This window comes from Protopterus annectens, chromosome 1.part0, assembly GCF_019279795.1.
Source record: "Protopterus annectens isolate FY-2018-M chromosome 1.part0, PAN1.0, whole genome shotgun sequence".
Classification (NCBI taxonomy): Eukaryota; Metazoa; Chordata; order Ceratodontiformes; family Protopteridae; genus Protopterus; species Protopterus annectens.
Genome location: NC_056725.1, coordinates 50772547 through 50789513, shown reverse-complemented (window position 1 = coordinate 50789513; position 16967 = coordinate 50772547). Strand labels below are relative to the sequence as shown.

The 16967-nt window shown below is 38.9% G+C and overlaps 1 protein-coding gene across 1 annotated transcript in view; it reads left to right on the top strand.

The window, feature by feature from the left end:
- LOC122811026 (sprouty-related, EVH1 domain-containing protein 1-like) overlaps positions 1-16967 on the top strand; it is a 1131707-nt gene that overhangs the window by 512874 nt on the left and 601866 nt on the right. The window contains exon 3 of the mRNA XM_044082587.1: positions 3741-3912. Coding sequence (XP_043938522.1) covers positions 3741-3912 — 172 coding nt within the window. The remainder of the gene's footprint in view (positions 1-3740; positions 3913-16967) is intronic.

The window sequence follows — 16967 nt, the reverse complement described above, 5'->3', positions numbered from 1 at the left end:
AATCACACCTGAATACATGCATGCCCAAGACTGTCGCAATTAGGTGCCATATAGATATAATCATAATGATAGTTTGAGGTTTCTTGCACTGTTCAATATATGGTGAATAAAAAAAAATACATACTATAATTCAAATATTATAAGTCATACGGTTTCCACACTTTGCCCAATATTAACTACAACCTTGAACATTTCCAGGCAACTACATCGAGAAACGAAACAGCAAAGTTCATCATAAAAACATTTACTAAAACAATAAATGTATACAAGCTTTCACTTTTAAATAATGCATTCTCAAGTAAATTAAAGATATTTTACAATGAAGCTCATTTCAATACATAAATTAATCATGTGATCCATGTAAGCCGTTTGACTTTAAAATATGTTTTAAAGAACACACTTCAGTTCAGGGTCTGCAGTAACATTAACCATTGTGAATTTACACTCCACTTTTTTACCAAAACATTTTCTTATATTGTTTCACAGCCTGTAGGACCAAAAACTCAAAAATGTGCATTTGTCCATTCTCATTCACATGAATAGCAAGTGCAATAGTTTCATTGCCTTTCTTGCCATCATACATATGTTATCCGATTTGTTCTCTAAGCTTCCTGTTAATCATTCCCACATAAAAAGCATTACACTTATTACACTTAGCCATATAGAGGACATTGTCTCGCAACTGGCAGAACATCTTAATATATCCTCTTTCTATACTAGATGTTCAGATACATAAATTGTCAATATATACTTAAACAGTTACCACTCATACAACAGAATGCACCAGCTTTCCTCTGATTCATTGACTTAAATATATTAGGATAGCATATTTGTTGTTTCAAGTTCTGTTTGTTCTGAAAAACAAAATGTTAATAAAACCAGGCAAGACAGCTACACCCAATCTACTACCATTGCTACAGCCTTCAACAAAAATGTTCTTGACTCAACGTCCATTATCAGACAGCTCTTCCATAACAATTCCAATAATCATGTTACCCACCCTAACAGATATTTTCACACTGTCAATGTGACAAAACAAATTACAAAAAACTAAAACCTACCTTCCAAGCACCCGATCTTCATCCATCAGAATACTGCCAAATGGCTTCTGACATCATTGCATACCCTGTGGGTATATTCATAAATAGCTCTCTGAAAACTGTCACACTCTGCCTATCCTGGTCCTATGCTCATAAATAGCTCCATCTCTGAAAGTAATCAGAGGATCAGATTCCAATCACAGGCTTACACCAGAGTAAGTCACTTACACTGAGAGCAATCCTTTTGGAGTCAAGGCAAGCTTACAGAAGAGTATGTTACTTACACCGACAGCAAGTATTTTGTAATTGGGCAGTTATATAATTGCTATATACTGGACACTCAGAATGACCTTACTAGCTTCAGGCAAAGTTATGTTATCCTCACTCTCTAAAATTCTTGAGAAATGTATTCAAACACTACTACACCACCTCATGCAAAGAAAAAAAAAAAAAAAAAAACTTTTATTCTAGCAGGCACAGATTTCAGCCACAACATATTATGGAAACTGAATCATTCCTCTCTAATATCCACCTTAGCAAAACAATGGTCTCCACACCTTCAGTACAATACCTCACCTTTTTCTTATCTAGATACTACCCAACATGGACCTTCGTGCTAATTCTTTATCCTGGTTCAGTAGCTGCCTTGCCAATTCATCTCAAGCTGTCAAAGGATCCCTCTCTTACCTTGAATTCCAACCTATCAGTACCCACAAAGATCCATATCCTGTCCAGCTTTGTTTAGTATATACATTGATGACATGCATACCAAAATCCCTAATGCTGCACTCATCCAATACACAGATGAGTTCACTCATTTGCATTTCCAACTCCCTAAACATACTTCAGATAGCTAAACAAACTTCCATTTCCTAGAACAATGGTTCAGACTATATGTCTACTAAACTTAACCAAAATGAAATTTTATTTGGTTCATGGGAAATCTCTGTATCAATGAATAGCACCCCATTTGAGCATGTTACACATGCAAGACTCCTTAGAGTAATCATTGATGCATTTACCAAATTTTAAATTCTGGTCAACTGCATTATCTCAAAAATCAGACTAAAAGCCTAGCATACCATATAAAATCACATCTATTAACTGAACAGGCCTAGTTCACCACAATACAATCTCTAGCAATACCTGCACTCTAATCTCCAGCTATACTCACTGATCTCCCAAAATTCTACATAAATTGGAGCAAACAAAAAAGTTGCTATGTTTGCTACTAATATACCTAAGAAAATGCATCACTGTAGTGCTCTGTATAAAGTAAATTGGCTAGAGTTAGGAAATCTGTTTACATTCAACTACAAAACACCCACAAAATATTGAAACCCAACATGCACCCATCTATATCCAATATTATTGTGAGATATACAGCATTCCTAACAGACCTCTCAGATCAAAAAAATCACAACCTCCTTTAGGTATGTCAATAAGCAATTGGGGAGAATCTCTCTACACCATGTTTGTTGCCAGGCAATGGAACTCCATCCTCACATCAGAAATGAAACACGTGTAACAGTGTCATTACTAATTTAAAAATCCCCTTGCATTTTGTATTTAATATCTTCCTGTCCATGCCCTTTCTATCCCTCTTTACCCTTTCTAAAAATCTCTAAACCCATAACTTTACTCCAAGTTATCTGTCTTCATCCTCCCATAGAAAACAATAAGCCATCATTACCACCTTAATTACTACATTGTATTTCTCGACCCCATCAATCTATGAAACTTTCTGAGTTTTGTGAATTATATTACCGTTATACAACTAAATATCCCTGCTGCTTCCAACTTCCTTTATATCCATCATTCTTCCCCCTATCCACATTCTACTCCAGTTTTCCCCACTATGTAAGTGTTAAGGATGCAGCTAGATTCTTAATTCATCTTACTGTTTATATTACCACTTTATTCTGCTGTGTAGTTTTTGATTTGTTGTTTTGGAATGCATAAAAAATTATGTTACTCTTACTTTGTAGATAGTACTCTTTAGTTGATCCTAATAGGTTGTAATAAAATATCCATTGTTGTCTGATTGTCAGATTTTATTCCATGGAGATTTTCTCCCTGAGCCTCTGCTGAAAATGAGCTTTAGCTCACTCAGACTATAACAATTAACAAATGGAAAATAAATAGTTTAAGCATGCATCTTCCTGCCCCTTGTAAAGCTCTGGAAATCAGTAACTATTGCTGTGCTCTACAATGTTAGAATAAGTGTACCTGAAAAAGGAAACGTCTTTGAGAATAAGTATTTTATAGCATTCAGTTTCTGTCACTACAGTCTTGCTATTGCTTACATAAGACAATATTTATTTAACATTTACCGGGAAAGTCTGACTTGGAACAAAGCCAATTTTCAGCAGAGGCCAGGGAAGAAATGCTCCAAATGCATGTCTGAAGTGTCCCATCACTCTGAACTCAGGGATCCTGTTTGGTATTTCACTGGTTTGCCTTTTGGATGTCCCATAGTTCCATTGCGACTTCTATTAAAAATATTTAATACTCATCTGCTTTTCCTTAATGGTTTTGCTACCACATTTCATATTACTGCAATTAATGAAAATTGATTAAAATTCTTACATTGGTCAGAATTAATCATTTAATAGAAAATTATATATTTATTATCCCTAAGGAAATTAAGGACATTAAGAATGATAGTAGGGAGATCTTAAGTTTTGTCTTTGTTTGCAGCTACATGGTCCGAGTTCGAGCAGTTGTGATGACCCGTGACGACTCAAGTGGGGGATGGGTGCCAATGGGAGGGGGTGGCCTCAGCCATGTCATGATCTGCAAGGCGAGGCGCCCTGATGACAGCCACCAACGGGAGTACCTCATTTGTGGAGAGAGGCTTCGTGATCAAACGGTAAGACCCTTTTACTTCCTTTATTTGCTCTAGTCCTGCAAATTCCTTGGAGGTTAAGTCTGATGTTGCAGAAATGACATGCTAACTTTCCATGTGTGTTTTATAATGTAGCCCTTTCTTCAGCTATATTTCAGAATTAAAAAAAAAGAAATGCAATCCCAATATGATTAAGATCATACCTCCCTTCATCTTACCCCCCCCCCCCCAGCACGGCCATTTTAATGGTAGTACATTAAATTGCTCATTTGTACAAGGCTTGACCTCACAAATTTAGTTTTGATACTGAATCTTATTTATTTCTTGCAGAAGTAGCAATGGGCTGATAGGCCTTACATATGTTGTGTAAGGCCTCACCACTGCAGCAACAATCGGAGTTGATTAGTGCCATAAAATATATACTGTGATGCATCCTGAGTCCCATCTACCATAGTTCCATACTACTCCCCCCATTCCCAGAGTGTGTGGACCCATGAACATGTCTGGAGGAGATTACATGGATAATTTGTATTAGCCACTCCCTGTGGCCACACAGGGGCAGTGCTAGCATTTTGGGGGCCCTACTCAGGAGACTATCAAGTGTGACCACATTGCCATCGCACCCTCCTTACCTGTCAAGCTCATCCAGCACCATTTAAACCACTAGTGTCACTACATTCAGATCATTAAGAATTGATGTGGCAAGGTACACACTGGCATTTAGTACCAATGTTACATTATGACAACCCCTCTACCACAGCAAGGTAGTTACTCACAGGTACACACTGACTGGCATTTAGTACCAATGTTGCATTACGAAAACCCCTGTTCCACAGCAGGGTAGCCACTCACAGGTGCACACACACACTGACTGGCATTTAGTACCAGTGTTACACTATGAAACCCCTGTACCACAGCAAGGTAGCCACTCAGGTGCAAACACTGACTGGGTACTCAACTGCCCAGATTTTCACATAATGTCCAGATTTGACTCATGTTTGGTCTGTTCCTCACAATTTGCAGTTTTCTGGATTTTTCTGTGGCAAATCATTGATGACTGAATTAAATGACAGGCATTTCAGTAAATGACAGGCATTTCAGTTTAACTTCATATCCTTCAGAACATGCATGGTAACACCTTTTATTCTAGCAACTTTTTCAGTTTATAAGAGCAATATTTAAAATTTGCCCAGATCTTTGGGGTTGTAACCCCATTATCTGTGGCATTGTCCAGATTTTGTCTCATGAGATTGAGAGCTACAACTCTCATTTAGTAGCAATGCAGTTACATTATGGCAAGCCTCTGTACCGCATCAAGGTAGCCAGTCCCAGACAGACTCCCACACGACGACACACAGACTCCCACACGACGACGAGACACACAGACTCCCACACGACGACGAGACACACAGACTCCCACACGACGACGAGACACACAGACTCCCACACGACGACAGACACAGACTCCCACACGACGACAGACACAGACTCCCACACGACGACAGACACAGACTCCCACACGACGACACACAGACTCCCACACGACGACACACACAGACTCCCACACGACGATGACACACACAGACTCCCACATGATGATGACACACACAGACTCCCACACGATGATGACACACAGACTCCCACACGATGACACACAGACTCCCACATGACGACACACTGCACTACAGCAAGACTGAACATTAACACTCACACAGATACAAGACAGAGGCACCCACCCCCACAGTACAGAGACAAGACCAGGACAAATCCACTGTAAGACTGAATGTAAACCTACACAAGATTAAGTCAGCACTACCACAAAACAAAACTGAGACACCACTCCCAAACACAAGACAATGACAGCAATACAGCAAGACTGAAACAAGCAGCATTAGATAAACTGACATCACTCAAGGCAATTACTGACATGCAGAACAGTCACACTGCAGATGTACACACAACTATGGGACACAGAAGAGACTAGACAACATACTAGGGAAAGCCATGGGGATTACAGAGCCTGAGGCAGATTACTCAAACCCAAACAGAACACAATATGGATTACTAAGCCTGAGACAGAGACTCAAACCCAGAGAAACACAGGAGAGCCATGGGGATTACTGAACCTGAGGCAGACTCAAACCCATGCACAGAGTAATGGGGATTAGTGAGTCTGACACAGGCAGACTCAAACCCAGAGATAAAAGGGTGAAGACCAAAGTGTTATTTGTCTTCCATGTGCATTTACCTCTTCAGCTTCTAACTGCTGCTACTAGTCTGTTCTTCCTGCACTTCTGTCCTAGCCACCCCATGAGTCCTGCCACTCCCCATGAGTCCTGCTGCTCCTAGCTGCCTTTGCCTAACATCCTGCTAGTTCCATCCTCATGGTCCTACATGTTGGAGTAACTAGAAAAAAAAGTGAATACACAGCATACAAGCCACAAAGGTGGTACCTGAAATTTACTGCCTGACAGCATTATAAAAAAAGCTTACTGGAAAGGAGATACAAGCACATACCTAGAGTTTTACTGGGATCTTATGAATTTTCTTCCAGAAAAAGTCTTCAATGAGGCTTCCATGTGATACTGTCCTACTTCATGCTCAATTGAGAGCACAGCTAAGTGTGAAAGTCTTTCACTCATTGACTAACGCAGGTATGCGTTTAGGAGTTTCAGCTTAGAAAAGCTGCATTCTGCAGTAGTCACTATAATGGGTACAGTCAAATAAATGCTCAGTGAAACATAAGTATTTATATATGTCTTGCAAGTGGTTCTGAATGAGAAAATTTACCAGTCAGTGGTGATTATTCATTATCATTCGACAAAGGCTTTAAGTTTGTCCATTTGACTCACAGGTCAGAATCAATGTCACAGTGGCCACTTATCCTGTCAGTTGTTCTTTCAGAGCCTTGCAGTGTTGCAGCAGTGTCTTCTGCAACATCACTCAAGGCTTTAATATTTGATAAAAATTCAGAGGCCTTATCAAACTCTGAAAGCTGCTCAAACCGGTCAGTAAACGATCGGATTGTTGTGTCCAGCAGCACATTGACGAACTCTACATGTAGTTTTACCACTGGATCGTGTACAGTCTCGTCTTCATAGTCAAAGAACCGCTTTACTTTCCTCTGCCTCTTTTCTTGAAATATGGTGGCAACATCCAGTTCTTCCACTATCTTGGAGGCTTTGCCCATGGCATGTTGAAATCCTGTCTCTAATTCTTCAGCAGGTCTATAGTTGATGCCAGCACTTTGACATGTCAAAATATCAGATGGACTCTGCAGAACTTTGCTTCCATGATTTACCTCTGTCAGCACATCATACCAAACTGCTAAACATACAATGAACTGGTATGACATAAGCTCTGAGCAGTCCCCTTGCTTGTTATGTTGCAGCATCATTTGTATGTACTGCTTGACCTCTCCTGTAATGCCTCAATGACGCCCTTCAAGTGAAATCTTACTGCATTGACAGAGTCTATCCTGCCCCAGTTGTATCATTCACAGGCACAAATCCCAGAAAATGTTCAACTGTGGCTGCAGTCTGTGAAATATCCACATACCTTACTACAGTCATTTGCTCTTGATTGCTGATATCTGGCATGCAATCAAGAATCATGGAAAAGTACCTGGTTTCATAGGTTAGTACTAAGCTAACTGCTCTTGCAAGCCATTGTAAGCCTAGCCAATTATCCCTTGTGAGACTCAAACCTTGCACCTTGTGTAAGTAAGGCAAACACCTTAACCATTAGGCCACCCTCCCAACCCTCACCTTCCCTATAATGGCCCTTAAAATAGCATTTGCAATCAGCTGGATAACTTCATTCTGTATGTCCTTCCCAAGATAGTGATCCATTACCTGTTTATTCCGAATACGATGCAAATGTTCAGCCATGACAATCAAACTGCGACAAAAGTTTCACTTGGCCTAAGAAATTGCCATTGACATAGGTGTCCAGGGCATCACGTGTTCCACAGAATGCCATGTTCCATTTCACCAAGTACTGGACAATATCAATAATGTGTTCTAACACACCACACCAGTGAGTTCCTTTTCAACCAGTGCTTGTCTCTTATCCACAGTCTGCCTACTCTATTCTATTGTCCAGTTCCTTCCACTTCAGCATGCATGCCATATGCTCCGGTGCTTGGTCATGGCTGTGTAAAGCTTTGGACATCTCTCTCCATGCTCTGTAACCACTTGACCTGAGAAGATAGTTAGAATGTCCAAACAATTTGCATGCAAAGCAAAGCAGTGCATCCTTTGAGACTGGATGTGTCAGCCAAGTGTGTTTTGCACTGTCTCCATTAGGTAGCACATGGAAATAGTTCTCCAATGTAAATCTTTTCTGTTCATTGACTGGGAACTGTGGCAACACCACTTGCACAGGTCCATGCTGAATAGCAGCTACCCTAAACTCATCCCTTATCAAGTCTGGCCAAGTTCCTAGATCCTCAATATATACCTGACACTCAATGCAAGTCATAGGCCACATCTTTCACTACAGAAGTATGGGCTCCTTCTGTATCAAAGTCTGGTGATCCAGGCAATACCTCTACAGTTGAATCTGCATTTGCTGACATGCTTTCACCCATGTTAACGGCTGTAGGTCCACAGGAGGTAGCCTATGGTGTAGCTGCAAGAGTGGTCACTTTCTATTGGAAGGATGCTGCCCTCACAGTGGACAGACTGTAATGTAGAACCATTGTGTTGTCCTGAAGGCAGACATTTTTCTGAATCTCCCCTCTTCGACGAGTCACAGAAAAATTTCATAATGGAACCCTGTCTGTTTGCATCCTCATTCCTCTGCTGCTGAAGCTTTCTTTTTGCTGCTCCTGACAAATATGTAGGCTTCATCTCTAACTGGGAATGGAAGTAAAGCAGAATTACTACACATGCAGACAGAGTCCTTTTGTCATACTGTTAGTAAAACGCACTATACATCAGGTGCAGGTTATGCAACTTTCTTTGACCTACCTAGACTGCATAGTGACAAACGTTAACATTCCAAACACATTCTAAGGATGGCATTACACTGTAGCAGAACTGAAGAGAAACCAGCAACAGTAGGCCAAAAAACTGCAGTGCAGCCATAAAAACCAGAAAAACGGATTAGGTTCCAAAGTCACGTTATTATGACTGCAGGCACAAAAGAATGAGCAACCTAATACTGAATGATGTTCATAAACAAGCTATACAGTATGCAGTATTGTACCGTAGGCTGAAGAACTGCTGAGTAACAGTAACCAGTGAAAAATGAAAGTAGGCAATAGGTACAACTGAACTGCATTACAAAATACATATTGCATGATGACTTGCATTGACATCAGTCACTATTGCACCGCAGGCAGAAAGACTGAAGAATGACTAACCTGTGGGCACAAAAAAGTAATGAGAAAGGCCCAAGTTACAGTTTTATGTTAAATACCTACACTAGAGGTGAACTTGAGCTTTTTCTACACAATTCTTACCTTTTCATCCCCCAAACATGTGAAGAGGCCCCAAATGATGCCAAAGATTGATATTACAAGCTCTCTGGAACAGACTAAAGTCTGAAAGAACCAATGACTAGGAGAGGCACAAGTTTGAAGGGGAACACACCAAACTATGAGCTGAAAAAACTGCTTGAAACCACCACGAAATAAATCCAACAGCATTTATTAATAAAAACAGAAACAAGCGCTTTCACGCAATAAAATTGCGCTTCTTCAGGTTACAATTTCACAAAAATTTTTGCTGCCTTTTATACCAAATCATTAATTACAATTAATCAATTAATTCAGAAAATCAGCACATTATTAAGAAGAAATTCATCAGAATTCATTTTAACAAACCTAAAATTCCACCTGAAAACTAGATATATCATTTAAGACATTTATGTTCTCAGTTATTTTTCATAAATTAAGATCTCATGGGCAAGCTATCATCAGAAAATACATAAAGTATCAGTGATTGATGGTAATGTGCTTCACTAATCATTCTTGAGGAAGTCATGCCCATATTTAGAAAGGAGCTTATTCAGAGTACGACATTAATTATAAATCACATTTTCAAGTTAAACAAAACAAAAACAAAATCGATGTTACTTGTTGTTTATATTCGTAGATGTAAAATCATGGTGCCATATATTATTATGACATTAAAACAAAACATAAACATGAAATAAAATATGATGGTCATAAACGGAATTTATCATCAGAAAGTGCAAGCAGCCAAAGTTTATGCTAATGTATTCCACAAAACATTCACAAAGAGGTCTTTACCCATATATGGAGAACAGCTACTACAAAGTAATTCATTGATTAAAATCACGCTTTCAAAGCGGAGACAAAATAAACCAGTCATCGTCATCTTATTACCTTGCCAACAACTACACAGCGATAATGCTACGTGCCACTAACACCCAAAATATGCCAAAATGGTCATATTTACTTAAGTGTACTTTGAACAAGCTACACTAGATAAAATAAATAATAAAATAAATAATGAGAATAAAAACAACAAACATAGAACAACTAAATCCACAATGCATAGGAACCTGTAGATTCCATTTCATTTCAAGTGGACACTATTACTAATTAAAAACTAAGAACTATAATATTCCAATAATAAAAATCAAAAATCAAAAATTACATATGTATATGAAGGCAACCACTTAATAGAGATATATATTATATTGGACAGAAAATAACTAGTCAAATGAATAACAATATATATAAAAAGGTATAATGCTAAAAGATATAATATTATATATAAAGAAGACTATTAATGTCGTTAATATCACAAAGATATATCTATACTAAGAAAATTATTGTCAGAACAAGGAGTCGACACCAAATGAAACCATTAAAACCATTAAAACCACAATTCTTACCTTTTCATCCCCCAAACATGTGAAGAGGCCCCAAATGATGCCAAAGATTGATATTACAAGCTCTCTGGAACAGACTAAAGTCTGAAAGAACCAATGACTAGGAGAGGCACAAGTTTGAAGGGGAACACACCAAACTATGAGGCAAGAGAAATGTTACAGTGCAAAAAAAGACTACACATTCCCAGTACCTCTCAATCTCTTAGCACACATGAACAAACCAGCAGCTGGAGAGACCACAGAGGTACCTCACTAAGAGGATTACTGGCCTCAAACAGTTGCCCTATGCAGCACGACTGAAAAAACTAAGGCTTTTCTCTGTTGCATACCGCCTTCTCAGAGGCAATCTAACACACAGCGGCAATCTCTGTCTAACATACAGAGCCATGTCCAACCCAGAATTGTTGAACATGCTCCATCTTAGCAAAACCAAATTTACTTGAGCTACATGCTCTAGGGATATAAACCTCAGCACAACAATGAATAGAACATGCTGGAGGGATAGATTCCCTTTGCAAAGACTTCCCTTGCTATGGAACAAAGACCCAATCTACATAAGACAGAGCCCCTCACTATCACTCTTCAAGAGGAACCTTGACGAGTGGATGGGTAACAAAGTTCACACCAGGGATCATACCAACAGCTCTACTAGATAGGGGCCAAGGGTACTAGCTGCTAAATCAAGGGCCTAGGGAACTAACCAAAGGGGCGGTGAGTACCGCACAACGTGGCTGGGCTAATATATGCCTTTGGGCAGATAGCCCAGTACCTACCTATGAACAAAGGAGTACAATCATGGATTTAACTTAGACAGCCAAAAATAACAGCAGAAGGTGTAATATCATGGATAGTTTACAACATTACTATAAACTTAGATAGAACAGTGTTTGCAGAAGTATGCATTAAGATATCAGTACATTCTGCAGAATTCTCACCCTCCCAGCCTCTGCACAATAATCCTGGATAAAGTGAAAACCAAAAATATAGGCGTAGCATTAACAATGTGCTTATACAGTGCGTGGCCCCACATTAAATAAATTCCAGGCAAACATTGAACACTACAACATTCTCAGTCGCTAACTACTCTCCCAACATTAGGCTTTTTAAACAATGTACAGGCTCCAGCCTTCAAATAGCATAATTCAAACAGCCACAAATAACTGCAGAATAAGCTGTAACATCAGGGATATTCAAGCAGTACTATAATCCTAAACAGAACAGTGTTTGCATTAGCATACATTAAGATATCAGTACATTTTGTGGAATTCTCACTCCCCCAAAGTCTAGGCATGATAGTTGTGGATGAAGTGAAAAAAACAAAGGCGTAGCATTAACAATGTGCTTATACAGTACATGACCCCCCCTCCCCCCATTAAACAACTCCAGGCAAACATTGAACACTACAACATTCTCACAGGCCCCAACCACACTCCCAAACTTTCAACACATTAACTACGGACAGCGAAAAAATTGCAGTCACTGCATCAGTGATTAGAACATTGCAGTTCACCAGTAGCATAACAGGGTTTGTATTGGTATACATTCAAAGCATATATGCCTTCAGCAACATTATCACAGCTGCTAACTACCCTCCCAACATTAGGCATTTTAAATGTACAGGCCCTATCAACCTCCTAACCTCTCAGCATAATTCAAACAGCCAAAAAACTGTAGAACGAGGTGTAACATCAGGGATAGTTTAAAACAGTACTATAAACCTAGATAGAACAGTGTTTGAAAAATTTGAAAAAACTCAAAACCTACTGAAAATTCAGCTGACAATCTACCAGCAGAGTTTCAAAACATAGCAGCTGAAGCCTGAATACTTAAAAGATCCATTACTGAGCAGTATATCCCAGTCATCTGGAAAATATCATACATTATACCCTTGCACAAACGTGGAAACTTGACAGAACTTACAAATTATAGGCCCAGAGCAATTCTTTCCTCACTAGCTGAACTCCTAGAGGAATGCATTAATTCTCAAACAATAATTTGCCAAATCCCAACATGGCTTCCGGCCTCATGCTGCAACTGCACTCAGTTGTACCAACACTATCAGTTTGGAAATGATAAAATAGGATCATCGTCTTTCTCAATTTATTAAAGGCCTTTGTCAGAGTCTCTCAGCAAACTACTATTTACTCTCACCAACCTAAATCGCATGCCCCTAGCCCTCCACTGGTTTAAAAGCTACCCAACAGATCATAAACAGCCATAAAATGTCTCCAGAATCCACTCCCACTCGTATTAGGAGTCTTAAAAGGCTTCATCCTCGGTCCACTTCAGTTTAGTGAATGTATTATTCACCTCAATACTGCCACATCCCTAACACTCACAATCCAATATGCTGACACAGATGCACGTTGTCACATCTACCATGCAACAGGTCATGTCCCGACCCAGACTGAAATAAGCTAATCTTCACCACTTACCTCATACGCCTAAGACTATTGACTTAGACAGCACCTCACAAGAATGCCCACCTATCCATGCTCTAGCCAACTACAATATCCTCTGTCCCATTATTTATCTCCCCTCCTTTTCGTCACCCCTATCCTATTCTCTCTACCTTTTACCTATACAGGACCACAGCAATTCTTTCTCCACTAGCTTAGCATACAGCATAGATACTACCAAAATAAAAGAACCAACTCTACCTCTTGCCCCCAATAGCTAACTTACACATTCTCCTAACAAACGAGCAATCAAAATTAAATGTACATTAAATTTCACATTTCCTTATATTGCCCCTCATGCAAACACATAAGTGCTAGAAATATGTAAAATAAGTTCAGTTTATGTACTAAGATAAGCATTTCTCCCTGGACCTCCACTGAAAATGGGTTCTATCCCAGTCAGACTATCCAGTAAACAAGTGTAAAATAAGTAAAGTAAAACTGGTACAACCACAGCCCCTCACCCCCCATCCTATTAGCACAAGAACTCTACATAAAAGCTAATGAAAACTGGTAAAACCAGTCTCCACCTCCCCAATCCTCATAGCACAAGAATACCACACAAATGAAATAAAACTGGTACAACCACAACCTCACCCCCCACCCTCTTAGCACAAAAATTCCACAAAACCAAAATAGAATTGGTACAACCACAGCCCCAAAATAAAACTGGTACAACCACAGCCCTCACCCCCCCCAAACCTCTTACACAAAAACTCTACACAAAACCAAAATAAGACTAGTACAGCCATAGGCCTCACTCCTCAAACCTCTTAGCACAAGAAATCTGCACAAAAAACAAAATACAAATCACCCCCCCACAAAAAATAAAGTTTAAACTAAACCCAAAAACTTACCTTTTATGCTTTCTATAGAAAGCTGCTTCCAATATTCTGCTCCCTCTTCACGACTGAAGACTCACCTGCTCTGTTTGGCTTCCTCAGACCAAACAGTCCTTTTGAAATTGCCCTTAAAAGGACAGTTTTCAGATCTTTTGAGAAATTGCTCTTAGGACAGTTGAAAGGGGTATTCTCCAACAACCACAACTGCTCCAAAGGCTTGAATCCACCGCTGATCTGTTCTCCAATGTAGTTCATCCTCATACTGGTACAAATCCAGGTCAATCTCCACACTGTGCTACTAGGGAACACTCCTTAGTTTAAAAACAAAATAAGTGATCCTTATTAGCCACACGTGCCTTTTTAAAGGCAGTTTGTGCAGGAAGTGCTTGGCAAGGACCAATCAAGTCCTTGCAAAGCACCTCCTACTTTAAAAAAAAAAAAAAAAAAAAAAAAAGAACTTAGTTCGCAGGTTGCTGCGGCCAATCAGATCCCTTGTTTCAGTGAGCAGACCTGATTGAGTGCAGTTTGCCAGTGAATCAAAAAAACAAAAAAAAAACAGAAAGACAGTTCTGATTTTCACGATGAAGTCAGGGAGCTATGCGAACATCCACGGGGAGCCGAGCCGAGGAACAGTAATGGTCAGAGCAACCCGTGGCTGCTGGATGGGGGCTCTCATTCGTGGGGAGGTAATCGGGGGCTCCTCGCGGCCGCATGTTTTGCGGGTGCCTAACTCCAGCTATGCTGCCACATTAGCATGCAGCTTTGCTCATAAGAACACTCTCCACGCTAAGGCCCATGTGAGAGAGACAACTTCAGCAGTACAGCAATCTAAGAATTCCAAAATGCTTAGAACAATGTTTAGCTTGGTTTGTGGCTGAAAAGGGTCAACAGACCATTTCACTTGCCTGGTAATCAAGTAGTAAGTAAACAATTCAGTTGACCATCTTGATTGAAAGACTGAAAGAATAAAGCAAAAATTCATCGCTGGTTCAGTCCAGTATGAAAATGTGATAAGAATAGTGGCTTTACTATTCAGTTCAAAAACTTAGTCATTTTAATGTGGAAAATACAAAAAAATGCAAAATAAATAAATAAACAAATAAATAAGACTTATGACAAAGTAAGGCAGAGGATGGCTTGCTCAGTCCTTAATCTGGCCTTGCATCCCTATTGCATGAATGGCATAGGCTCTCTACTGGGTTACTAGGAGATAAGGCAAGTTGCAAAAGGTTAGCACAATTCACAAAAGCAGACTCCACTTTCAACTCTTAATTCTAACACCATATCATGTATGTCCCTTTTTCTTGTGACAGCATGTCATATCTGTATATTGTTATATAGAATATATAGTTTCAAGACAGTGGGACACAAACTAGATAACAGCTGGCAGTTCAAGGCTTTGGTGAAGGGTGATTATCGTCACACTCATCACATGACTTGCTCTTTTCTAAGTGTATTACTCTATTGCTGCATACCACTGTGTGTGACAGCACGGCTAAATAAAGAAATGCTGGCATTAAAAGTACTCTTATAAGTCAGTGTATGTATCTGCTTCATAACCAGTAACCTGAACTCTGATGAGGGTCTGTGAGGAAGCACTCTGCAGGCACGCATATGGCTTTGAATATGTCTGTGTTTACACATATATAGTGTGTGCTGAGCTATCCCTGCTTCATTTTTTGATGAGCAGCATGAAGAGTGAGTGAGTGTAAGCATTTTAAAGGTGATGTTTTTTTTTTCTTTTTTAAGATCAATGGCACTCCCTGAAATTTAAAAAGGCTCTGTGTTATATGGAAGCTTTATCTCAGAAAATGTATTTATTGATCAATGTTTACTTACTATTTGATTACCGGGTGTCAAGGTCTGAATCTCAAATAAGAAAAATGCCAAACATTTGTCTTTCTTTGAAATATTTGTGACATGTTTTCACTGACAATAGTCTTTAGCCATATGCTGATAAAGTTATTGCTATTATGAATATGCAAGAAAGCTTATGAAAATGTATCTCTTATGTGATTTTAAAACATGGTGTAGTAAAATGCTTGTAAAAGTTAATTTCTCACTTGTCAAACATCAGAGCACCACTAAGAAATGTACTAGAACATGATGCTGTTATCTTTATCAGCAGACCAAGAAAAGGGTTTTAGGTTGTTTAAACATCTTGTAAGTATTGCATCAACTCTAAAGTATTATGATATGCCATTAACAACTAAATTGCTTGTGGATGCTATTCAACAAGGGCTAAGTGCTGTTGTCTTAAAAGAGGGCAGACCTATAGCTTGTGCTTCAAGGGAACTAATACAGTCTTAGACACAAGACCCAGGTGTAAAACTACAATAGTACATATATAAAGCAGAAAGAAGTGATATATATATATATATATATATATATATATATATATATATATATATGTGTGTGTGTGTGTGTGTGTGTATGTGTATATAACAGAAATATATATATATATATATATATATATATATATATATATATAAATATATACGTATGACTATTTATACAAAGAAGCAGTACATATACATACATATATGAATAATATACAACATTCACAGCATTTATACACAGATTCTAGAATACATGCGGTTTATGTGTTCATTTAGAGACAACAACATTGATTTTAGATGAGTAAGATGTGGGCAGATAGAAGCACTGAGTTTATCCAGCATCATGGAAACAGGTGAAATTATCTTTTTTTGTAGGTGTTTAATCAAGATAGATTTAAATAGCTCTAATGCTCAGTTGACAGATGATTTAATCTGGATGGCCGTCTTCTAGAGAATGTTCATTCTCCAGTTATAGTTTAATTTTAGAAAAGAAAACACTTCTGCCTATCATTATAAAAAGCCATCAGGATAGCTCTTACTACAAAAACAACCACTTTATTGTTTTCCTTTAC